The sequence below is a fragment of the Podarcis muralis genome, chromosome 2 (genome assembly GCF_964188315.1).
Source record: "Podarcis muralis chromosome 2, rPodMur119.hap1.1, whole genome shotgun sequence".
Lineage (NCBI taxonomy): Eukaryota > Metazoa > Chordata > Lepidosauria > Squamata > Lacertidae > Podarcis > Podarcis muralis.
The window spans coordinates 53,143,037-53,169,845 of NC_135656.1; the positions used below are offsets into that span (position 1 = coordinate 53,143,037).

The 26,809-nt window shown below is 40.7% G+C and overlaps 2 protein-coding genes and 1 long non-coding RNA gene across 3 annotated transcripts in view; 1 reads left to right on the forward strand and 2 right to left on the reverse strand.

Moving 5' to 3' along the window:
• Positions 1 to 3,227, reverse strand: part of STK32A (serine/threonine kinase 32A) — a 74,522-nt gene extending 71,295 nt beyond the window's left edge. The window contains exon 1 of the mRNA XM_028717892.2: positions 2,764 to 3,227. The gene's annotated coding sequence lies outside the window, so the exon portion shown is untranslated. The remainder of the gene's footprint in view (positions 1 to 2,763) is intronic.
• A 107-nt stretch (positions 3,228 to 3,334) lies between these two features.
• LOC144326964 (uncharacterized) lies at positions 3,335 to 26,808 on the forward strand. The gene is made up of 2 exons (XR_013391903.1): positions 3,335 to 4,193; positions 24,995 to 26,808. It is a non-coding gene; the product is annotated as an uncharacterized LOC144326964 (long non-coding RNA).
• The window catches only part of LOC114591207 (uncharacterized), a 77,183-nt gene continuing 58,046 nt past the window's right edge, over positions 7,673 to 26,809 (reverse strand). The window contains exons 35-45 of the mRNA XM_028717887.2: positions 23,361 to 23,591; positions 22,414 to 22,554; positions 20,087 to 20,253; positions 19,276 to 19,352; positions 17,155 to 17,267; positions 15,221 to 15,430; positions 13,017 to 13,157; positions 12,537 to 12,694; positions 11,833 to 11,936; positions 10,582 to 10,691; positions 7,673 to 8,373 (exon numbers count right to left, since the gene is read on the reverse strand). Of these exons, the coding sequence (XP_028573720.2) occupies positions 8,207 to 8,373; positions 10,582 to 10,691; positions 11,833 to 11,936; positions 12,537 to 12,694; positions 13,017 to 13,157; positions 15,221 to 15,430; positions 17,155 to 17,267; positions 19,276 to 19,352; positions 20,087 to 20,253; positions 22,414 to 22,554; positions 23,361 to 23,591 (1,619 nt within the window). The 3' untranslated portion in view covers positions 7,673 to 8,206. The remainder of the gene's footprint in view (positions 8,374 to 10,581; positions 10,692 to 11,832; positions 11,937 to 12,536; positions 12,695 to 13,016; positions 13,158 to 15,220; positions 15,431 to 17,154; positions 17,268 to 19,275; positions 19,353 to 20,086; positions 20,254 to 22,413; positions 22,555 to 23,360; positions 23,592 to 26,809) is intronic.

Below are 26,809 nucleotides of genomic sequence, written 5' to 3' on the forward strand. Positions count from 1 at the left end.
AAAGTGATGGGAAAGATCTCTCCCAAGACTCTGGATAGCAGCTGAAAGTCAGGGTAGGCAATACTGGGCTAGATGGATGAACATTTTGACCTGATCTAAGGCAGCTTCCTCTCCGTCACTAGTGAGTCCTCTCTCCAAAGCATGTTACAAATCTCAGAAAAGTCCTTATGAAGTTCAGAGTGCCATAAACTGTACTAGAAATGCACCTGACCTAGGAAAACAGCAACCTGCCTTTGTCCAGCAACCAGAACCTTTGTCCACCTAGTCCAGCACTGACTGGCAGCAGTGCTCCAGGGTTTCGGGCAGTGGATGGTCCCAGCCCTACCTGGAGATGCCAGGAATTGAACATGGGACCTTGCACATGCAGAGCATGTGCTTCGCCACTGAGATATGGTCCTTCCCAATAAAGCTTGTTTTAGTGAAACGGCTAAAAATTACCTAGCCCAATAATTAATTATCTGATTTAAGAACCATATTTCCTTCTACTATACTTTTCTTCTTAAAGATAGCTAAGAAACAAACACCTTGGACAAAGCCAAGAATCGCCCTGAGACCGCCGGGTATCAGGTGGTATATAAATTAAATAAATAAGTAGAAATAATACAGTCATCTATTTTGAAACAACAAAAATGCTTCCCCCATTGCAGTGAAAAATGCTACAGTAAAGATTAGTGCTTCTCCTGACCTGAAGAGAAAGAGAGGAAAAACACAGCATGCATGACATTATGCGGTGATATCATCCATAAAACAGGATGCTAAAATTATGTCTCATCATAAGTAGCTATAAAAGTCAGTTGCCATATCATTTATGTGCACTTGTTAAATAGAAACATACAAGCCTTATTGATGTCCTTCCTGGTAGACCACTGACACACAGACATCTCAGAAGGGATTCAGACCTCGCCTTTCAAAATTGTGGGTTGTTTGGGGGCTTTTTCATTTGCCAAGTTTCAATAGTTTCAAGGATACTTAGTGACTCTGATATGCATGTTGTTATTAAAACCTTCTATTACTTATCACCCCAGTTTAGGTATTTTTTTCCTCACCAGGTTCCTGATTTATGTTGTTTAATCCTAAATATGTTTTCTTAGATGTAAGTGTTCAATAGAGTTTGCGTCCTATAAGTATATTTAGAATTGCAGCCTAACGGAGCCTTACTCAGAAGTAAGTCCCACTGAGTTCAAGGTTAAGTGGGTACAGGAGCCTGCCTATATCTTTTAAATAATTGCTATCTTCTTAAAGCTTTTTATCCCTATTATATAAATTATAATAAAGAACCCTCCACATAATCTCCAGAAGAAATCAAAATGTCAATGTGTTGAACAAAGTGTTTCTACATCTATTCATGCAAGCAATTTTTTTTAAGGATGGGTGAAAAAAATACCAAGATTTCATGGCTAAGTGGCAGGGTTTTGAACATCTCATAAGGTGATCGCCAACTAAATTGTATCCAGAGTAGACCTAGTGAAATTAAAAAGCTTAGGTATCTTAAGAACACTGTTTTCAATGGGTCTCCTCTGGGTATGATTAGCTTTGGAGAGCACACATACTAATTTTTTATGCGTCACAAATATACATTTTAATGGCTTAGGTAATTGAGAGACAGGAATCCATAAGCCCTTGCATACTTTGCTACGGCTTTTGTCGACAATTCAAAACATTGCTGAACTTTATTAATCGGTCACTGCACATCTCCTCAGGGTTCCAGCTTTTTAATGCTCTGATGTTATCCCTTTATTGATCACAATATCCATGGTTCCATTAATGGAACAGTAAACAGACTAATAACTGGAGGAGAGAAAGGGGGGACCGAAGGGAACTTAGTATGGGGGTAAATCAAAACCATTGATTTAATTAGCATAGCACTTCCTTGCTGAGACCCCATGCATGCAAAGATGTCAAAGTAAAACCATAACAGTACTTGGCTCTTTATTTTAAAAAAAGTTATTCAGCTGCTGAGAATGAAAATCATGAAATAAAAATTATGGCTTTATGCTAAAGCTGCTGGATTTGTGAGAATTAAATAGTTATTTCGAAGAAAATGAATCATAGTTCTACAGTTTTTAAATACTTTAAAAGGTTGGGGAGATGCAAATATAAAATACTGTGGTTTAGGAAGAAACTTGGGTCATTAAAAAAAACAACCTTTTGTCTCTAAAACTCTTATACTGAGGCTGGATCTAGCTAGACACATCAAAGAAGCGTTTCAGTTAAAAGTGTTGTAAATTTAAACAGGGAAAACAGGTAGAGAAAAGGAGGGGCTTCACAGCGCCATCTGGCGGCACAACGTTATATCGCATATGCAACGCATATAAATCGCTTTTTATTTACCAATCTAGCTGAGTCCCTTTTAGGTTTGACCCACTGAAACCCTTGAATTTCAACCCATACTGTTCCACAGTGTTCTGACCCCCAACTTGGTTCTGATACCCCTGCAAATGCACACAAGAACAAGGACTTCAGTTAAAAGTATTCAGTTAGCTTGACCCATAATTATTCTTTCAGGGCACACACACCTAGCACTATTCAAGCTGCAAGCGCTTGTCCTGCTACTGGCAACTGCAATTGAAGTCTTCGCTAGGGATATGTAAACATTCAAAGTTACTAACGATGAGGGGGGGGCAGAAAGTTAACTTCTCTACAAGCCAGCATCCTTATAAAAGAATGCCCAAAACCAGAGGGGCATCGATAAGCGAGAGAGCGCGCTACTTCCTGGTTGGAAACCTTAGAGGGTGAAACGAAAACAAAAGCTACCTTTCTTACCTTGTTTTAGGGAGGGCAGAAAGACCAGAGAACGGAAGCCAGCATCAACAGCAACAACCTGAAGCTGTAGAGCGAGAGGAACCGGGAGAGGTGAGTGCGCTGGTGCGGATTGACACTTTGTGTGTGGCTTTTGCCTGCCTAGGTTGCTTTTTGCAGGATCTCGGCTGGAGGCAAGGACACTTGGGAGAAGAGCCCGAGCCGCTATTGCAGGGAAGTTTCCCCTCTTGCAGATTGCAGGAGGAGCCTGCGGTAGTCACAAGGGGGGTGAAACAAACCAGACAACAGCAACGGTTGCAAAGACGCACATAAACGCGCGCAGAGGACAGGAAATAAAAAAAAAAGTCGGAAGGAGAGGAGAGCGAGCAGGAGGGGATCTTCAGAGAGAGAGAGAGAGAGAGAGAGAGAGATACGGTAGAAGCAGCGGCCAGCCACTGCAACTGTAGTTAACGCTGTGATCGAATTGGCAGCGTTTCTGCAACTGCAGACGAATCAAAAGCACGCCGGCCGGGTCCGCCTGACACACCGTGTCGCTTAAAGGCTTTATGCAGATCAGCACTTTCCAGAGATCCCTTAAGTAGTTGCATGGGGGCGAGGACAGTCTCCCTTTCCCCCCTTTTTTCTTTCTAGGCAGGAACCCCCAGCATCCCAATGAGAAAGCATGAAAAGAATGCAAATGATGCTGCAAAGACTGTTACTGGCGTTTCATTGGCAAAGGGATTTAGGACCATTGAGCGAGAATCTCCTCTCCGCTCCCAGATATCTGCATTAAAACCATGCATCTCATGCAGCACTTTTCGCGTCCCATGCACGGTGGCTTCGGTTCCGGCCAGGAACCGAGCTAGCTCATTTGGCCTGAATCCAGCACGGCCTGTAAGCGCACAGGTAGGGCTAATGGTTCGTGAAATTGCCCCCGGGCTTGAAAATAACTTCAGGACGTGCCTGCCTAGGTACTGCGCGGGGCATCAGGACCAATGACATGAAGCCTGCATAAGCCATCAGTTGTTCACGTTTCTCTGAGAGGCGAGAGGAGAGCCACTCCCTTAAACTGTGCAATCCCTTCTCCAAATTGGAGGAGGGCGTGTCAGCCTCTGAGCTCCTGAAACGTAGAATCTGAGGACCGCTTAGGACACAGGAACCTTGCATCAAGTGCATGGTGGTCCTTGGAAGTGCTACTTTTGCGCATCTGCTTTACCTCTAAACTGCGCAGTTAAACATTAATTGGTGTGGTTATTCAGCTACTAAAGCACTTGTCCACCGATTTATTGATGGAGCTGGCAACAAGCCAAAGTCTGGGATAAGGGTACTTGGTCCAGACATGTAACAAAAAGGCATTCGTTCTCCTCCTGCACCCAATGTCCCGAGTGCGGGTAACCTCTGGAATGTGGCTTGTTCTCCAGCTTGAATCAAAAGCTAGCAGGTTGAAAAATAAGGTATGTGAAACCATTTAGACTTTCATTTCTATACCAAGAGCTACTTTTAAAGAAAGGTGACTGTTTTGCTACAACAATCAACATCAATGTGTCTTTTAAGTCTGGTGGTTTTGAGCTGCAGTCATATGCTCACTTGGTAAGTGAGTTTTACTTCTGAGTAAACGTATAGGATTGGGCAAGGCACTCAGGAAGCCGGGGAGAACTTCACTGTCTCCCTAAGGAATTCCTCCATCCAGGTAAAGTCCAGTGCCACCTAGTGACTACCTATATAATGATGCAGTCAGTATAGTATGTATTAAGTTGCAACTTTTGACACACTTAAGAGAAAGTGTACTTTTCCTTCATGGTCCTCAGAGACACTTTAACTGAGGCTTTACAATATGTAAATTTATGTAGATTTAATCAGTCAATTAATTCATCAGTTAAAAGCCGGATAACTAAGAAGGGTTTCATAATATGTAAATTTATTTACATGTAATCAGTTAATTATTTCATCACTTAAAAGCCAGATAATTAATTGATTAAAAATTATTGAGAGGTTGACAGCACGAGTGATGATACTTAATTTGCTTATCAAAGAATTACATGCAAATTGATGGTATTCCATTAAGCAACAAAAATGATTTGTGAAGTGTCTTTCAAAAAGTTAAACCTGCTATCATATAGGTTTTATATTTCAATCATTCCCTTGCAGAACAATAACAGAGAAATAGTTATTTTTACCTAGTATTTGTAGGTATCATGAAAAGGGAAAGGAAGGATAAGAAACCAATCCTCCCAGTTTTAAAGACTGGGAAAAGATAATAGTTACTTTCCTATAACTAATCTTCACAGTGGCTCTAGCCAAGCATTCATTGTGCAAAGTGAAATTCTACTCATAGCACCTCACTCTCTCCCTCAGGGCACTCATTTACAGAAAGAACCTAGTTACATTGGAACTGATAGAATTTAGGGAAATCCACACAGCCTGCGACAACCCTAAGCTATGAATGAAAGGCTTCTATAAGGAAAGACAGGAAAATAGGGTGGATTCCATATGCAACTTGAAGCACAGGTCAAGTTACTGCTTCATACTATATGTATGGAGTATGACCATCTTTTATTTGAGGGGGTAGATATGTCAGAGTTTCAGTAGTTAAACTGATCCCACAGAATAAAAATATCTCCCCTCTTATTTTTTATTAGGTGAGAGAAGATATATTTTGGATGGCACAGTACTTTTTACATAGATGTTCAGAGCAAAAATAATACTGTGGGCTAAGATGTCATGGAGATTACCAAGTACACAATCTGAGCCAGTTTGCTCCCCTTAGGAATGGCATAGAGGGGAAATTCTGCCCACATACTGCCTGTGCCATCAATGCAGCACCAAGGGTGAGGAAAAGACACACATCTGGGCCAATTCTCACTTCTTGTAAAGATGCAGAAAGCTTCTTGGGGCAGAGAAGCCATAGAGAGTGTGGAGCTAAATTTTACCAGTTTAAGTCAGTGTGGAGGATGAAAGGAGAGGCAAACCTTATGCTTCTAGGCAAGTTCCCAGCCTCCAGTTAAATTGTAATGGTGGTAAGCAGTAATGACATTTAGCATTGTCTGTTCTCTCTCCCATCAGCTCACCTTAATAGTGGCAATTTTTCATAGTGGCTACCACAGGTGGAGAAGGCAAAGACTGAATCAGCCTTGGCTCCCTCTTTCGCAACTGGAGGGGGGAGGGGTGTGCACTTTTTGCAGTGCTATACTTTTTAGAAGGCTAAAGAGGTGAGCTTATTGGACTCACTCCCCAAACAATTCAGGCACTAGTGTTAAATCCAGATGTGACACTAGATTTTGGGTGGTGTGGACGGTTACCCCACACATGGGGTGCCAAATAACAAGAACAATAGTGTGAGATCCATAAAAAGAAACTGTACCACAATGGAATTGTTGTAAAAATAAGTATTGCTGGAAGGGCACCAAATTTTGTCCTCACTCAGGGCACCATATTACCAAATCTGTCCCTGCACTAAATGCAGCATTTGAAGATATTTTGTTTTAACAAAAATCACCCCACCCCCCACCTAGGCTAATATTACCAATGGGAGACTTCCTTCCACCAAGTAGCAGCAGCTTCAAGGGCACAGATATTCCACTGAGTCTGCATTCCATCAGGCACGAAAGGGTGGGAAAATTTTTTCCCCCACAAGTTATGGTGCTGACAAAATCCATGCCTGGTGGTTGCTGTTAACTTTAACTTTAACAACAACAAAATTCCCAAACGCAAAACATTTAGCATCACATCTATTTTGGCCTTGTGATTGGACTCTGTACCAGCCTTGCAGCCTAATCACATGCATGTTTATAGTTGGATATATATCCCACTGTGTTCAACAACTCTTACTCCCAAATAATTGGGAACAAGCTTGCATGCTGAGACTGTATTGCAAAATAATAATTCCATGACAGCCAGCGTGATTCAGTGATCAGTAAGCTGAACTTCTGTCTTGACAATCAAAGTTAGTAAGCTTGCTTGGCTATGTATATGTTGTGTGAACTATAAATTGGGAACAGTTATTTCACATGGTGGTTGTGAGGTAAACGCCGCAAAGCAGTTTGCACATTCAAAGGCCATAGAACAAAGTTTTAGAAGTTCAGCTGTTTTTCTGGAAATGTTTGCTGCCCTCTAATGGGGATAAAGCAGCATGGCATACAAAAGGAGCATCAGTAGCCTGCCATTATGAAGCTACTTTATACTGCATTAGATCACCAGTCAGCTAGCCCAGTGCCGCCTACTTTGACTGGTAGCAGTTTTTCACCAATCCCTAACCCCACTCTGAGTCAGCAGAAGAGTCTAGGAAGATGTAGTTCACCACTTTGCCATTTTTTTTTACCTACACAGATACAGTATTTTTTTTATAATCTTTTGGCTATTATGTACCAAGTGTTACAAATTTCAGTTTGGTATGATGTTGATATTTTCCTGGTTTTCCTTTACAAATAATTTTTATGTGATCAGCTTCAGTTACTGAAACTCATTCTAAGGCATTCAGGTATGGATGCCTAAAGTTCCAAAATAAAACCGCCAAACATTCAAAGGCAATTTGAATTACATTTACTGTTTCTTTTTTTGTGACAACAGATCCTCAATAGAAATGCAATGCTATAGCAGCAATTTAAACAGCAGTTGATATCAATTCAATGTATGTATTCACTTATTTACATTTACTAACCCCCCCCCCCCCCCGATTACAACATCTCCCCAGAATATGCAAATAAAAATGTTTCTCTAAAAACTAACTTGCAAGTCAGGAACAAAAAAATAATGTCCTTCAAAACCACCCATCTCTCCTAATTATCATTATAACAATCTATTCTAAATCCTAAACCTACCTTTTTCTTGTATAGTCAAAACTAAGTGTAGCGCAGCACATCATCGTTATGTCCTAGGGATAATGCTAAAGTTTTTGGATAATAGTTGTTTGAAAAACAACCTACAGAATTAGTATTCTTTTGAGGAAGGTATGAAGTGAATGGAGTACCAATGATGGATAGCTAGAAGCTTTAAGGTTCATTATCTTCAAACAATCTACTACAGGATACGAGCATATTTTCCTTCAAGTTTATTTAAAAATCTAACAAACAGGAACACACACTTGAAGGAGTAAAGTAGAAGGGTTATGTTCAACCAGTCTTTGCTTGTTGAATACACTCCTGCTTTGTGAAACTCAGTGCTGGAAGCAGACAGCCATTCTTCTGAATCACTGAAGGAGCATCTATTATACAACTTTATTCATGTTCCTGGACACTTTCTGAAGTCTGTTAAGACACTGAACAAATTTTCAATTCCTTGTTTGCTTCTTTGCCTTTTACACTTACTATTTCACCTGTCAAACCAACCTCTACAATTCAAAATATTTTAAGAACAAGGCAAAAGGAGCTCACAGAGTTTGCTTCTCAGGGGGCCAACAATATACATTAGTGCTTGTTCTTTCTTCTATGAAGAACCGTATGACCATGGAACGGTAAGCTTGGCATCTGATTTAAGATGATGGCGTTTTCACATCATTTGCTTCATTTCCTTCTTTTTGAATAGAGAACCCATATTTAAATGTAACAATCACAGTCACTACCAGTACAGCAGTGGTAACTAAAGTGGATATCACTACTGGAATCCACCACTTTTCTGGATCATCCACTGGCTCAGATGCTGTGAAAACAAGGAAAGAGAAAAGATGCTAAGCCCTCACTACACTGTAAAATATGGCCAGACCCCGGTGCCCAAGACACTGCTAATTAGGAGGTAAGCCCGTAGAAATCTTCACTATTCTAAAAATGTATTTATTATCTGTCAGTGTTGGGAACCACCACCACCACCCCTTTTTTTTTTTTTGCTCCATGGACCAGATGATTACCAGGATCAGGCCCAATTTGACAGGGGGAAAGCCCAACCCATCCATCACACTGTGTCATTATGATGTCACATGATTGACAGTTGGGCACCCTCCCGCCTGTCAAATTCCCTTGCTTGGGGTTTCCACTTGGCAACCACACCACAAGGCATGTGGTTTTGCAATTTAAACATGTTGCAGGGTTCCCAAAAAATAACTCAAAAGAGGCAATAAGCTTCATCCAGCAGAATTTTCTTTTACTACTGAAGGCAAATGAGCATAACAGTCACAAATCCAACTCTTCAGGATTGGCACAGTCCATAAGAAATCCAGTTGCAGCAGACTTAACTTACACTTACAAGAAGACTAAAACTTAGCACCTAAACCTACTATGTACAGAACACCACACCAGAAGGAAGAGTCAGAAAGTGAAACCCAGGCTCCTTTTGGCCTACTGTATTATTATAGGACACCATGACCTTGAGAGAAAGAGATAACAGAAGCAGCTTAACTCAGCTTCTATGAAAGGATAAACCAAACACCAGGAACCTTCTGCTTCTTTCCAGGCAAAATGGAAACTTGTTAGTTAGAAACTTCCAGCTTGCACCAGCTTGTATCACACAAAGAAGGCTCCAGAACCTTCTTGAATCAATAGAATAGGAAATATCTCTACGCTTTAAATCAATACTTTCTGTACCAAAAAATGCAAACCTGACAGTTGTCAGTTTCATGTTTGGTGTTTTGGAAAGCTCTGAGCATAGGGCTGCCAAACTGCTTATTCCTCTCCTCCCCACAGCTGGAGTTTGTAAACAACAGCAACAAATGGGTGTTGCTTATAAAATGCAACTTTCTTTCCCACCAGTTAATGGGGATTGGGGAGGGAGTACATTTTACAAGGTAAAGCACCCATACAGTATATGTATATTCTGCTCTTTCATGGGGCTTTCAGTGGTCTTCCATTTAAACTGCCAACAGATTACAACTGCTTAGCTTTGAAAATGTTGTTTACAGGCAATTCCCTATGGCAGTAGTTCCCAATTAGCTAAGTACCATGGACTTTCAAAAGCTAAGCCGTGGACCTGCTGCTTTTGAAAATGTTGATATTTCTGTGGGAGTTTTTGTTATATGAATGCATATGTGAAATATATATCCATATATTCATTATATATATATCCTCCAAGACGTCCCAGAGCAAAACTAGGCCACATGTCTTCTGGGCCACGCTCCCACAAGAGTCACGTAACCTGTGCGAGAGCACAGTGCCCCCAAATGGGATGTCCATGACAGTTGGTGGGCATGTGCCACAGACCCCCAGCTGGGAACCACTGCCATATGGCCATCAAAAATCTATATTCAACACTTTTAAACTGCTCTTCATTACAACTCTGTAAGAAAGGTACCTTGTAGCATTTTTAGAAAAGCATGTTTGCCATTCTGGAGAAGGTAACAAATTCTACTCACTCCCCAGCAAGGATTTCTCAGACTAATGTTCAAAGTCATGTCGCTGCTCCTCAATAAAAGACCAGAGCATACATGTACTATGTGTTAGGCTTTTTTGGTGTTGCCTTTTAGTTTCTGAAACTTTCATTCACAGAGAGACAGAAACATGGTTTTTTTTTCTTTTTAAAGAATCAAACAAATGCTAGATTTCTATACGGGATTTAGTGACTGTCACCCAGTAGTTTACAGGGAGGATGTCATATTAATACTTTGTCTACATTGTAATATGATTTTTTGTTGCTTCATAGTTTGTGAAACCAGTGTTAACCATTAGGAATGCCTTAGAATTGCAAGGAAAGTCATAATTAAAAAAAGGAAATGCCTTATCAAAGTGAGGGTTCAGTACTACTTTCAGTAATGATTTTTTTAACCCCTCTGCTTGTATAGACATAGCACCCTATGCAAACTCAAATAGCTCCCCTGGCTCAGGCAGTATCAGTTGTAGAAAAGGAAGTCCCAATGAAACTTGAAAGTAGCTTAGTGATTTTTACCTAAACTCCCAATATCTTGCTAAACATTAAACTCACCTAATGGGGCTTGACAGATCCATGAAGCATTTCCTGAACAAGGAGCTGATATCAAAAAAGCCACAGCAGGTTGCATCTGAGGACACAACTGCTCGGCATCAAAAAGAATCCTGAAACATGAAGTAGACATATATCTAAACAAACCTAGACAAACAACGCACACTTTATGCTATAAACAGCTTAGGATGGTCAATAGTAAACTCTTGTGGGTGGGAAAGTGAACATGAATAGTCTGATTGATTCCAATGTTATACTCTAATATTTAGCATTTTGAGCACTAAGTGGTCCAACATATACTTGAATCTAATGCTTTAGATACAAACTGGTCTTTGCCTTAGCATGAGTTGATAGTTTCAAGGTTTCCGTAATTATATGCAAAATATTGTAAAATAGGTATTTATATAATTATTTATCATGCACTTGAATATCATCTTACAGAAAACACAGGAGTATAATTTTGTTAAATAATAATGACAACAATAATTTTATTATTTATACACTGCCCATCTGGCTGGGTTTCCCCATGAGCCATGTTCTATTAAAAAACAAACAAACAAACAAGCAAACATAAAAAGCTTTTTTTTTTTTTTTGTATTCACATGCAGCAGCAGCAAAGGATCCATAAGTGCAAAGGGCTATGGGTTTCTCAGGCTTAACAACAGAAGTTTACAACATGTATGAAAATGGATTTTAAGAAATTAATCACCAGCAGTGGAAGTGGGAGAGACTGTCATCAGGAATACAGTGGTACCTCGGGTTAAGTACTTAATTCGTTCTGGAGGTCTGTACTTAACCTGAAATTGTTCTTAACCTGAAGGATCACTTTAGATAATGGGGCCTCCTGCTGCTGCCGTGCTGCCAGAGCACGATTTCTGTTCTCATCCTGAAGCAAAGTTCTTAACCTGAAGCACTATTTCTGGGTTAGCGGAGTCTGTAACCTGAAGCATAAGTAACCTGAAGCGTATGTAACCCGAGGTACCACTGTACAATGACTGGGGAGGGAAGATTTAAGCCTTCCCTCTCCAACTGCTATCCAGTTCAAAACTGTTCCTATTAAAGACCTCCTTGTTATTACAATCAACACTCAGAATGCACAAACCAGTATCATAGCCTCCTATAGAACAATTTATGGGTGAACATTCCAAAAAGTTAAAGTAATATACACACACACACACACACAGCCTTATGGCATAATTATTCTCTAGTAAATCAAAATTTGGGAATTTGTGAAAAGAGAGCTGTTTAATTTACCTGCCTTCTAGCTTTTCTTCCTGTGAAAGCCACATTTTTGGCTGGAAAGCTGGGCCAGCTATGTGAACCCAGAATATTTTAGAGATCACTTTAGCTACCCAATCCTGCAAAGGATTAATAGTGACAGAAGACAAGAACATCTGATGACAGCTGAAAATATCCAACATCTTTTGAAGTTAAATTTCAGTTACAAAATTCTTTTAACAAAAGACCGCATACATGTCGCACTGCGCAAACTAGGAGGTTTTTGGCCAGTTAAAAAGAAGACCGGGAAATAAATTACAATAGATTAGCATGATTATGTGAACACAAGAATTTCCAGAGCATAGCTCAGAGTTCTTTTGTTTCTCAGCAATGAGCCATTCCTAAGTTTATCCTATTTGTTCTATATAAAATTAATAGCAGCTTGTTTTGAATTTATGGTTTTAAAGAAAATATTAGCAAAGTACTATATAAAGGTGCAAACACACACACACACACAATTTTTTTTTTTAAAAAAGGTTTATTCTCACACTTCTCTACTTTCAGCCCACTCCTAAACAGAAATAAGGCCTACTGGGGCAGAATTGCAACCTGTACTATTTTATCTCCCCGTGTAATCTAAGAAGTTTCCATAAGATGAAAGGCAGTAGAAACCCATTTAAGAAATCAGAGAATGACAGTGTCTCTTTTTTATCTACCTGATTGATGCCTAAGTCACTGACCTTTTCATCATTGCTAGTCATATGTAGAAGCTGGGCTCCTTTAAAAAGGCTGCACATGTATTCTGCATCACTATGATTAATCTGCCCATATGAAGGAATGTAATAACACTGTCCATTGAAGTATGTCCAACTGTAGTAACAAAACTGGCTTCTCAGATCTTTTCAAAAAGAAGGAACACGGGTGGGGGGGGGGAATGATGCACTTACATAATTATCACTAGGCAGGCAACAGTACAATAAATAAAAGGTCACATTGCCCCTCACTATTTTGAAACAAAGTGGGTCCCCATCTATAGATGGAGCTGCTTAGCTTCTTGCCTCCCACAATTCTTTGCTCCTGCCTGCTGTCACGTGGTGAAAAACCACCTACACCGTTGGTTCCATCATCCCACAAATTAAATTGAACAGATTACAAAAATGGAATATATCAATAGCCTCAAGCTAATAAGACCACTTTTGTCCCACTACTGTAGTACTCACTTATTTCACAGAGCTTTAAATCATGTTCTGAGCAGGTCACATCACCAGCACACTTTCCTGTTAATCTATTGCATGGTTTATCTTCTGGACATTCTGGGCACCTTTCTTGACAAAAGGCTCCAAAACGTCCTTCTCTGCAAGCTGAAAATGTATTTTAAAATAACGAACTAATGTTTAGATAAGAACAGTGCTTTATGGTCCCACCCCCTTCAAAAAACAGTAATCTTTATCTAAGTCCCCATACAATAAGGCATGTAGGCATATAGATCTGATTCCATGAAGTTAAACAATATCCATGTGAGTGCTGAGAAGCAGTGGCGGAGCTTCATGTTCCGGCACCGGGGGCGGAGAGCAGGCAGGGGCGGGGCTGGCGCACGTCCTGGGGGCGGGGCACACTGCCTGCAGGGGCGGGGCACACATCCAGGGGTAGGGCACCGCACCTGCGGGGGCAGGGGGCACCCACGATGGCACCCTGGGGATCACGCTGCCAGGGGTGGTGCGCTCCCCCCGCATTCCTCTTCCTCCACCAGTGATGAAGGGCACCAAATAAATAGGGGCTACTTATTCCTTCCTGTGTGTGTCCATAGGGGATGGGAAGTGGGAGCAGTCCCCCCAAAAAAAATAATATTCTGCAGATTCCCAGTTTGTTTGTTTTCATGTAAGTTTTATTCAAGGTTTAGTGATTCCAAGTTTTTAATTCTTTTATCATGCAAGTCTCTAGCCCTTGTATAACCTCAAGTATGAAGCAAGATGTGCAGGCAATGTTCTGCTCATTCAGTTTGTGAGAAAGGGAACAGAGGGGAGAAAGTCCCTGTTGTGCACCTGGAAATCACTGCACTGAAAGGACACATTAGTGGGAAAATGTAGGGAGGCGACGTGTTGAGATTTCTGCATTTTCTGCATTGTGGAGGGTTGGACTAGATGCCCCTGGGATGCCTTCCAACTCTGCAATTATATGAGTCTATGCTAGCCCTGCCAAAAGGGGAGTTAAAGTAGTGTATACAGTCTTGAAGTGTAGTTTTTATCCTGGTTTGTCTTTTTTTCAAAAAGGGAAATGAAAAGTGTCAGGTGGCTATGAAGTTTATTCCAACAGCACTGTAATTAATTAAGGCAGGGAAGCCAGGAAAAAATCAAGGGGTTCAGTCATGGTGAAAGACACTGGGCGCCTTCAGACTGTGTTCTGCAAGAGGGATTCAAACACATTCCAGAAATTTAGGCTTGCGAAATTAAAGTGGGTTAAATTTATATAGCAAACTGGCAGGCTGGATTCCTAATCCCAAACCCAACCCTCTTGGGCCAATTTACACCAACCTCCTTTGAAGATGTCCTTTGAGCACCAGTCAGCTAACACTGTCTGGATGTGCAGTACATTAATTTTTCATAAAGGAACAAATGAAAGCCATTCATTTATAATACAGTATAAATTTTATACGAAATACATATACTCAAGGCCATCATGGGATAAATGGTTAAACTTGCCCAGTGCCCTTGATGATTCCAATGTCTGAACGATAAGCAGGTTTTGCCTCTTCTTGATTCTGCCTTATATTATAGCTTTCTTACTTTATCCCAATTACCCTAATGAGAAGCACTGTGAACAATGCCAACCCTTATCTATACAGCTTTGCCCTGGATTCTGTTTCTTGTTCATGTTAGAATGTGATGGGAACAGGCTATTTTAGAAAGAGCTGCTATATTTTATTATTATTGTTATTGCTACACATTTTAGGCGCATCCAATAGATGCCCGATTACCAATGTAATCGGATGCAGAAAAGGGGCGGGGCGGGCTTATATGTGCTCCCCCGATGCTTGCAGTGCCTGGGAATAGAACCCCTGCGTGAAATGGCCGCTGCCTGTATTTATTTTTATCCTGCCTTTTCCTTAGTCTGGGACTTAAGGTGGCTTACACAGACAAACTAGAAAAACCTAAAAGCATAGAAAAGACAATAAGTAAATGTAGCTAAACACTAACAGAATGAAAATAATATTTAAAAGTCCATTAAAAACACAGACAACAATTAAACCATCACAGCACCAGGCTGCAGACATATGACTTTCAGCTAACTTTGTGAAGCATGTACATAAATAGGTCATTACTGTGATGATTAGTAACAGTGTTCCATACCTTTCTAATTTCCTTTTCTCATTTTTTTGGCTACTCCTTCCCATAACCCTTCCCCACGCTCAAAAGTGGACAGTTACCAGTTTTCATGAATGTAGCATCCGACTTTGAGTTAGTTGAGATCAGTTCTTTACCACTGACTGGTACATACTGTCTTTTCCATAAGCTGATTCCAGTGCATTTTTCTTCTAAAAGGCAGGCTGATATTGCAAGCTCCTTTTGTATATACATTTTGTCCCCCATAGGCAAGATGAGCATCTTTCCAGGGTATAGCCAGAACATTTTGGCATCTGAAAGGTATTTTAAAATTCTTTTTTTTTCTTTGCATTTTCCTAGAATAATCTGCCTGATCATATTGTGCCATTGTGACTTCATTTGTGTCATTATTATACACAGAGCAACCTGGATTGCCAATTAATAATATGCTGGCTTCATAATTCCTTTTTTCTACCAAGCGAAGTTCAAATGTTGCATTTGAAGATGGCTTTCTGAACAATTAGGAACGTGGGTGGCGTTGTGGGTTAAACCACAGAGCCTAGGACTTGCTGATCAGAAGATCGGCGGTTCAAATCCCCGCAATGGGGTGAGCTCCCGTTGCTCGGTCCCTGCTCCTGCCAACCTAGCAGTTCGAAAGCACACAGTGCAAGTAGATAAATAGGTACTGCTCCGGCGGGAAGGTAAACAGCATTTCCGTGTGCTGCTCTGGTTCACCAGAAGCGGCTTAGTCATGCTGGCCACATGACCCAGAAGCTGTACGCCAGCTCCCTCGGCCAATAAAGTGAGATGAGCGTCGCAACTCCAGAGTCGGTCACGACTGGACCTAATGGTCAGGGGTCCCTTTACCTTTTTCTGAACAATTTACTGCTGTGCAGGAAGACATTGTACTGAATTCTGGAATTATTATTATTCATCTTGAAACTACTATTTATAACATTTGGAGTTAACAACCGACTAACATCTGGGAATTTTGTACAGGGATACCAGCCAGTGGTAGTTCCAAATATAGACCAGTAAGCCAGTCTTGCAGTGAGCCACAGACCTGGGCAAGTAACAATGGATTCTGCACAAGTAGCTTTGCTGAACTAATAGGAATATAGAAAGCTACCTTATACTACCTCAGAATGTTTATCTATCTATCCTACTATTGTCTGTCTCTAAGGTCTCAGCCATCAGCCACTCCCTAATATTTTTAAGTGGAGATATCAATAACAGAACTATGGAGCTGTCTGTGTACAATACTGCTCCTCTGCACCTGATCCTGTAAGAGTATATATATAATTAAATATAATTAAATACACAATTAATAGATTTAATACAGGGCAACCCAATGTTTCATACCAAGTGGGCTACAAGAGTATTCAGACATGGAACCCGCAGGCTGCCTTCCCAAAGCCAGACAAGCAAGGTGCTAGACATTGGGAAAGAGACCATAGGCTCTGGCAGGGTCCTAGAATCCCCCCACCTCCTTCCCCAAGCTGGGGAAGCACTAACTAGGCTTAAGGAGGAAGGAGGACTCTAGGAGCCCTCAAGCCTTCATTCCAAAGTCCAGTGTCTTGCTTACAGGCTTTGGGAAGGTGGTGCAAGGGATGGGGGGGGGGTCATATGTTGCCGAGGGCCACCAAATAAAGCCTCAAGGGCCACATGTAACCCCTGGGCCATGTGCTGGACCACCCTGATGTAGATGCATGTTGTGCATGCAGACAACCTAGCTTGGGGAGGGGGGTGCTTGGCAATGGGCACTGTCCCAGGTGGCACATTTCAAATTGATCTTGACACCCATCTGACCCTTGGGTCATAGTGTACAAGCAGCTGGTTCTATAAACAGAATGCTAAGTCAGGTCACCATGGCTTCAGAACATTCAGTACATGCAAAAAGGCATTGGATAACTAAGTTCCAATCTGCCTATCAGCCTGAGAGGTGTGTATCATGTTAAGTCATTACTGAAAGTGACAGAGATCACGTTCACCAAACATCCCTGCTTCTAGTTGGGAACTGTTGTGAATTTTCTCTTACCTACACTTCTTTTACAAGCCAAGATAGCAAAGAACGAACACGGAACTTCTTCAAGGTCCCCGTTCTTCCTCATTTGTGTGCAGGTGGAAGAAGCTTTTCCGTACATTTCTTGACTAAGAATCAAACACACAAGAGGTTATACCAAATAAACTCTTGCACATGTGGGACAACTTCTGCAAGCACAATAGAATGTACCTGATCACAAGGAAACCAGCTCTGTAGCTCTCCCAAGCCTGTTGGGCAGGGTATAGGGAACATGGGGGAGTAAAAGGAGGGGAGGTTGCATTGCATTTGCAGAAGTTGTTCTGTGCATACATTGATTTAGCTGGATGCAACCCAAGGTAAGCAAGGTTAAACACTGCAAAAAAAAATAAAAATCACCAATATTTAAAATTATAGTGTAACCTTATGAGGCTTTGCCCTCGGGTAGGAAAGATATTGCACCCGGGAAAGGGAAGTGGGAGTCAACAGACACTCAAGGAATAGTTTCGGAGAAAAAGCTTTATTTCTACCATCCATGAACTGGTAGAAGGAGCAAGTGTGATAAGTCACAAACAAGCACGGGTTCACAGTCATTTGCACAGAGTATATATTCCCCTTCCAGTTCCCTCCCCTTTCTCCTTGTCTTCCAGAGTCCTTCCCATGAGTTCCTCTGAGCATGTACAGAAAGCTACTGTCTTGGGACTATTGGGACTCTTGGCATCCTTCCCAGGAAAGGGGGTAGAGAAGCCTTGCGTCTCAGCGTGTTCAAGATGTTGCAACTGAATGAGATAAGAGTCAGTTCCCAGTCCTGCTTTGGCATTGACAACTGGCCAAGAAAATGAGAAAAAGCATTGTTCTATTCAGCTACCTTTGTTGCAGAGCAAATGAGCAGATGCTTAGCTAATGCCTTTAGCTGAGAAATTATTTTGAAAAGCTTTGAGAAGCTTTGAGCCTGCTTTTGGGAGGGGTGACTTCGGGCCTAGGTGGAGTCACCTGTCCTCACCTTCCTTCAATAGTAGATAATATTTTAAATTATAGTATATAATAGGCAAGGTAATTATAGCAAAATATAAAGTTTAAAAACAAGGCTATACAAATGAATATCAGAGAAAAAATTGAAAAGATGAAATTTAAAATGTTGTAATTTCTATTTATATGTTGAATTTGAATGGCAAATCTTTACATTAGAACTGAGGATTCTAAATCTGTGACAACACTGTATCCAAAAATGCCCCCTGCCATTCAATGGCATATTTCTTGATCATTTAATAATTAGTAGACAATTTACTAAATGCTGTTACAGGTGGCTGCTAAATACTGTCAGTAGCATGTCTGAAATTTCAAAACATTGCCTGCTGTCCTGCCTTCACAGTCTGTTTCAAATGTTGCTGCTACAACAAAACCACTGGATGTTCCAAACTGATCAAAAATAAGAATCATAGAATTGTAGAGTTGGAAGGAACCACAAGGTTCATCTAGTCCAACCCCTGCTATGCTGGAATCTTTTGCCCAACTTGGAGTTCAAACCCACAGCCCTGAGATTAAGAGTCGCATGCTCTGCTGACTATTATTCAGTAAATGAGCTGGTCAAGCTATGTGTGGCAGAGCAGATGCAATCGCCCTCTAAGGCTACTTGGAAAGAAAGCTGTAATAATATATTGCTTCAAAAATTTGGTTTTTATCCAGTAGCCCTCCTAACATCTAATGTGCAGTCTAGCTGAAGGTTTATTAAAGAGCATTTGCAGGAACTATTGGTCAGACAGGATATGGAAGCAATGAAGGCAACGATAACATCAAATACCTGCTGTCTAGCTCAAACAAACTAGTTATGTTTAACACAGTAAAGCTTGCGCTAAAAGCCTCTCAACTCAGGAAAGCCCTGGAGTCCTGTCGTGCCCTGAGTTTCCCACCTGAGTTTGTGAAGTGTTTTATAATGTTTTGATAATATGTGCTATAATATGTTTTTAAGACCTGTCTGTTTTTATTTGTTTTGTTCTTGGCTATAACCTGTACATGTATTTGGTTGACCAGTAAAATCTGATGACTGATGAACATCCCAACAGGTGCTTATTTCTTATAATCAGCTAGACAACTAAACCTGCCTAATACACCATTAATGAAAGCAGTAGTTTCTCTTACGAGTTAGTCATTTCTTTGAGTTTTGGCACTGCTGAGTCAGTCCATATAGCATCCTTTATCATAGACATCAGCCAGACCTGCAGATTAAGAATACACTTATTTGATAGACATACTGAACATCAACAGCATAGTTCTGTAATCTGCCCTATCTGAAAAAAGAATTGTTTGAAACTATTTATCTATTATTTATTTAGACCATTTCTATATCACTTAATATATAAAATGGCATCTCTAAATGGTGTACAAAAATTAAAGCAAGAACATATAACTTGAACAAGTAGATGAACAATGCAATGTAGATTTTTTCAATATGTTCCTTTCCTTACTACACATTGTTCGGATCTTTTTGAATGTTCAAAATATTCAGCAAAGGGGGGGGGGTGTAGGATTTTATAATGTAACACTGCCAATTATGTCAAGACAGAGCAATGGCAAATAATGATATAGCCACTTACTTACTTTATGCTCCAGGACTAAACAAGTCTACATGTTTTCCCTAACGTTGTCTTCCCTATCTTCATATTTTAACATATATCATAGGTTTGATATAGGAAAATTGGTTGCATTATATGATATTTAACATCAGCAGACACCCACTCTAGAGCAGAATAAAGACTCCTATGTCAGGCCTGAAATAGTAGCAGAAAATTCTCTTGCTCTCCAAATGCATGTTAAGTTTAACTTCTGTATCCAATAGGAGAAAGTACTGTTTTTCAGTTGACAGGGTATAAAAAGGCAGGGTATAAATAAATAAACTCTTATTTCTCATTATTTATGCCATTCCAGAACTGTGTCAGTTTATGCTTGTTACCTTTTCCTCTTTGTTTAGTGGCAGCCGTATAAGTTCAGTTTCATAATAAGCATTGCAGAAATCCTTTGCTCCTTCCCAAGTGAATTGCTTCACCGTCTCTATGTAATAACAATTGTCCTTCCAGTACCACCATCCAGGATCTGTTGGACACTTAAGATTAATCACACCTGAGAAATTAACAGCAGCATTTTAAACAAATATAATCTCCAAGTCATTGCCCCCACCACACCACCAGGTCAGAAGTGTTGTAACAATTAAGCCTGCTTGCAGAGGGCTGATACTCAATCCACTACCCACTTGATGCCAGAAATAAATTGGGGTCATAAAATAGTGTCCAGTACATATGTTATAATAAATGAATGCTGAGTGGTGATGTATCAGGAAAGTGAGCCCTTCACTGCCCATGCCAAAACACACCCGGCTAAAAAGAGAGAAGGGTAGCATCAGACATCTATACCTGCAGAGATTGCATGACTCTTTCATTTTTCTCAAAAAAAAGAAAGTCAAAACTTCCTGTGGTCCAAAGGGGGGGGGGGGGGAAGGAAGAAACACAATAAAAATATGGGATGACTTCATCATATGGATGCTCCTTAAAAACTGAATGAGGCATGGTAATTCCATACTACACACCTAGTGTGAAAGCACCCCAAGTCAGCATAAATCACTATCTGGTTACATCATAAAAACTTTCACCTGATGAATGCAACAGTATCTTGATAATCCATATGCAGAAGGAAACCTACTGCTAAAAAACAATACATTTCACGCGTCCCAACTTCATGTTGAGGAACTCATCTGCTAAAGATCGCATCAGCCCTTTTTGCTAGATGGATGATTTGAAATCCCACAGAAGCAGGTAGGAATCAATTAATGTCATTCATTTGTGCATGAGACACATTTTGGCACCTGATTGACATGCTTGTATGGCATGCTTCATTAACATGCATGATACTCAAAATAGTGTTTGAATGGGTAGGCGTGATCAGGTCAGATGTTGCCAGACCAGCATCTGCAGGCACCTACAAAGGCCTTCACGGTGACACCAGACCCTGGGTAGAAGTCCTAGATTCTGAGCTTTTATTAAAAAAAGAAAAGAATATACGTAGTCTTCCTAGAAAAAAGTTATGAAGCAAAAGGGTGTCATTATTCTATTGTTGTTGTTGTTGTTGTTGTTGTTGTTGTTGTTATATCCTCCAAGGTAACACACATAGTTCTCTCTCACACAATCCTGTGAGATAAGTTAGGTTGAAAGACAGTTACTGTCCCAATATCTCCCAATGAGCTTCATGAGTGGGGATCTAAACCCTGGTCTCCCAGGTCAACCAAACTTGGCTATGTAGAAATATTAGCAATACCAATTTTGTGTGTGACTGGTGCTAATGACTTTCTCTCAAAATTCCAAATGTGCTACTGGGTCCAAAAAGTTTGGCAATCCTTGCTATAGGTAGCAGGCCAGAAAGCCATGGGAGAACAGAAGATGGCATTAGTGTGCATGAAGATGGAAAAACAGCCCATGTTTTCTAAGCAGAATGCTGACAAGGCCATGAAAAAGGAAATGGAAGTGCTAAATGCACAGACGTGCTCTTGTTAGTTCTTGCAGGCACATTACAAAACTAGCTTCCTTATCTCTCCCTAACTGCTGACTGCTGTATGAAGCTAGCCTTGAGCTTAAAGCAATTTGGAAAATACAGCAGATAACTCTGAAGCAGAAATGTGCATTTACCAGGACTCTGGCATCAAAATCTTCACTACACCTAGTTTGGCCAACTAGATCATTTGTGAGTTGTAAATTTGAGTGCAGTTTAGGATAAGGTTTTTAATCTACTGCTATTTACTGGATTTCATAAAACTTTATAACTAGAATTTCACTATTTGGTATGTTGTGGGACTCCTGCATGATCCTACCCAGACTCAAGGTCTGATCAACCATGAGTCACAAGTAGGACAAATCTTTACTGGTCACAAAGACATGAGGATACCTAGTCATAGAAATCCCATGCGATTTCTCATTTGTTGCTCAGCAGATTTGCCAGACAAACCCGAGTCCTACAATTTCTGACTTATTAATTCTTCCTCAGTAACATCCCCTTTCACCATTCTTACTCTGCTTGTCAATAAAGAGTAGAACAGGGGAAGTAGCACATCCTTTCACAATTTTTCACAGGACACTGTTGTTATTAGGTGATAAGAATAAGAACGGATTAATTCTTTTACACTGCTACTTCCATAAAAGCTTTGTCACCTTGATCAATGAGCTCATTTTTTTCTCTCCCCTCCAGATCAGTCTGGGGAGGGCCACCCAACCAACAGGACTGCAAATTGTGTACCTTCTTCACAATCTTTTCCTATGAAGTCTTCGTTACACTGCTCGTTTTCTGCACATTCTCCAGTTAATGGATTGCAGTTCTTAGTGCCATTACAGGTGCAGTTTATACTACAATCAGGACCATAATAGCCTGGTGTGCAAGCTGCCAAAAGAGATTTCAAAGATCAATTATAATGGCATATTAAAATGACCATAATGTTTTATTTTGTTTTTTTAAAGCAAGATGGTGAAAATTACATAATAGCATCTCCTCGCTGCTCTGCAAAAAAAACTGAACAGTCTTACGAAACAACTGTGTGACACAAACCTTAGACCAGCCTCCTGGTGACCCAGAAACCAATTAGGGGTGGATGGAGTGTCATCCAATCAGGAGGAGGATGTTAAAAGTTAGAAGCTGACAGTCTGGGCTTGAGTACCTGTGAGAGCTGAGATAGGGTTTGTCTGTCATTTAGGTTTAGACAAAGCTTGGAAACTGCGTACTTCAGCCTGGTTAGGGCTGACTTTCGGGTTAGCTAGGCTGGGCAACCTGGACTGCTTCCTATCTCTTGCCTTCAACCACAAATGTATAGACATGCTACAGAATATGTGAATAAGTTTGTGGAGCCATCACCACCAATTCAATGGACAACAGTTTGGGGATCCCTGGTCTAGAAGAAATGTAAACTGAAGCATCTTTTGAAGCTTCAGTGGGTGCTCAGTAATCATTTCAAAACATTAGGTCTATCACTAGCTATTAATCATTATAGCTAATTGGGAACCTCCAAATATGGAGGCAGTGTACCCCGAATACCAGTTGGTTAGGGACAATAATGGAGGTGGGCTTGGAAGCTTCCCAGAGGTCATTGGGCTAGCCACTATAGTATGAATATAAAAAGAGCGATTCGTTTATATAATGGGTTAATTAATCCCTGTCACAGGATTCCACAAGTGTGGCATACTGTTACATACCAGATTTCAAATATGCAGTATAGAGATTTGCAAATGATCCCCTGACAAATACAAGACGCTTTGCAATCAGTGTTATGTACGTAGCTCTTATCCTTTGAACTCCAGTGCAAAGACTTCTTTTGTCTCTACAATGCAGAAAGGCATCATGTAATGATATGTGGGTGACTACTTTAGTGTTGTTGACAATGCCAGTGAGGTAATAGCCACCAAACTCGATGAAATCCGTACTTTCTAGAACACAAACAAAATTAGTTTGGATAAATAGCCGTGCAATTTACGTACATCATTTGAAGGACTTCTGTGCCAATCAAACATTAAGCCTAGACAGATGAAAAGAAGCTGCTGGAGAGAGACTGTGAGTAACATAAAGGAAGGGGTGTTTCCAGCTATCCCATTCCTTACCCGCCTTATAAACTGCTGCAGGAAAGGAACTATGAGCAACATCAAGCAAGGGGCGTTTTTAGCACTAATGAAAATGTGAAGCTCCCTTGATACTTTTGAAATTGGATGCTACATGTTGTTTATGTAATCTTGTTGTATTTATAATATTGAAATGTGGGGTTTTGTGGTTTTTTGCTGTTATGAGATGTTTAAAGTAAAGGTAAAGGTACCCCTGCCCATACGGGCCAGTCTTGCCAGACTCTAGGGTTGTGCGCTCATCTCACTCTAGAGGCCGGGAGCCAGCACTGTCCGGGTCACGTGGCCAGCGTGACAAGCTGCATCTGGCGAGCCAGCGCAGCACACGGAACGCCGTTTACCTTCCCGCTGGTAAGCGGTCCCTATTTATCTACTTGCACCCGGGGGTGCTTTCGAACTGGTAGGTTGGCAGGCGCTGGGACCGAACGATGGGAGCGCACCCCACCGCAGGGATTCGAACCGCCGACCATGCGATCGGCAAGTCCTAGGCGCTGAGGTTTTACCCACAGCGCCACCCGCATCCCATATGAGATGTTTACTATGTCATTATTTTGCCATATTATTATGAAATGGTTTTTGTAGTTTGTTTTAAATGTATCCCTGTTTCTTTGTTGTGCCACTTTGAGCATGGTTTTTTGTGGAAAGTAAAATAAATGAATGAATGAACAGAGCAAAAAGGAAAAATATAAGTGCCATGAATTATACCAGGAATCTGGCAAGGGTTATTTCCCCCCTTTAATTCAGAAGGCAATGTAGGAAAAGTCCCACTTACCTAGAACAGAAAACACAATAAACCCAAATAACACTTGAAACTAGGGCTGTTCGTGTCCTCACTCATCCGGGACCCAATTCAGTGATTTGGACTGATCCCAACCTGGGACAATCCGGACTCAACCCCTGGATTCTGCAGACAAATATTTGGAAATCCCACTGATTTGCACTGGGAAACCAAAATGGCCATACCATCCTTGTATTGAAACACAGGTACAGGATATTTGGAGACATGGTAGACCCTACAAAACGAGTCAAGCTTGCCAAATTTCAGACAGATAGTTCAGAGTTTTTGGGATAATTACCTTTAAAGTTTACTTTATAAAAAAAAATTGTTAAGACCATAAAGTTGGTTGAGTGTTTGATCCTGCCAATTCTCATTTGCAACTTAGAGAGAGAGTTGGAATATAAAGGACTAAGACTTCTTCTTTGCATTGTTCCTGCAGGAAATGAGGAGAGCCCCTCTTGATGCATGACTGATAATTGCACAGCACCTTCAGTTTATAAGATCTCCGTTTCCTCTTAAACTTTTGGTTAGCAGGAGGAGGAGCTATCACTAACTCCAAAGACGAGCTGGAAGAATCTCATCTTTTTCTATGTTGTTTTTTGGCTGCCCAGAGGTTACCAGCATGAGTTTGACCAAACTGCGGGAGGCAGTGGAGGACAGAGGTGCCTGGCGTGCTCTGGTCCATGGGGTCACGAAGAGTCGGACACGACTAAACGACTAAACAACAACAACAACAAAGCTGTAAGGAAAGGGGGAAGTGGATCTACTGCTGAACCTCAAGGCCTCTTCCTCTCTACATTTCTGAGAATCTTCAGGACCTTCTGAGCAACCAGGATATAAACCTCTGACAAAGCTGGAATTGGAAGATAGATCTTAGTCACTCCCCCCCCCCCCAATCTTTTCTCAGATTAGCTGCACTGAAAACCTAATCAAAGACATTCACCTCCCCCAGGCGGTGACCAATGGCTGCTTCGTGTGCTGCTCTTTCAATACTCTGCCTAGCCCTGAGAAAAAGGCAGGGAAAGTTGGAACAGACCCATGCCTGTCTGCCTGGGCAGATGGGGGAAAGGAGGAAGGTGCACTGTGCATCTTCACTGTTCCAGTGCTGTTGCTCCTCTGGCCAGCCAGGCCCTGAAGAGAATGCTGGCTTGAGATGCAGAGAAATGGTGGATTGGTGCAGGTGTGCCAGACAATTTAATCTCCTGCACTGCCAAAAAAGAGGCTTGCCTCCTTGGATCATTTGCCAAGGTGGACAGCTTGTCCAGCACCTCCCAAAAACTGCTGCAGGCACTGATGATGGTGATTTATTAAATTCGTATACCGCCCTTCAGCCTCAGATCTCAGGGCAGTTCACAACATAGTTACAATACTGTATATAAACCACAAAATACATAGTGGAGGGGAAAACAACAACAAAGCAATAACTCCCCCACAAAAAAACACATTTAAAACGGCATCAGATGTCAATCAGCCAAAGGCCGGGTTGAAGAGGCATGTTTTCACCTGGCCCCTGAAAGTGTATAATGAAGGCGCCAGCCAAACCTCCCTCCACAAATGGAGATTATAAAGAGTTAATTAAGTATACCGCCCTTCTGTTTCAACTTTTAAATGCTTGCTTAAAACTCTTCTATTCCATCAAGCCTATGCAGGCAACTAAGAATATATCTTTCCACAATAGTTAACGGAAGAATGTTTTTTAATTTTTTATATGGTTTTAACTGTAAGGTTTAATGTACTGTGATTGTAAACCACTTAAATATTTTGTATGAATAGAAATACAGTATATAAATATTTTTACAAAAAAAATGCAAGGAAGCAAGCAAGGAAAGAAGCAAGCAAGCAAGCAATGCAAAAAGTTAGTCAACTTTGCCTTAAATTTAAATTTATGCTACCATTGGTTGCTAATGCAAACTCCCACAATTATATTGCAATTTCTATATTATTATTAGCTTCTTAAAAGCATGGTGATATAAATATTTCAAACTCTTTCAGAATTTTAATATTGCTAAGTAAAATCTGATTATGCAAGCAATTCAGATCCCACAAGAAAAGCTGATCTTAACTTACTGGGCTAGCAATTTGGGTAAAAAAAGAGAGTTGTACTTTTGATGCACAAAATATTGCTTTTAATTAAATTTCAACAATTTGTGTATTAGGGTGGCCATACTGAAATTGGCATGGAAGTCTTTTTAAAATTTAACTATCTTATTGTATGTCTTCTAATGTTTTACATAAATCAGTAGTAGTATTTCAC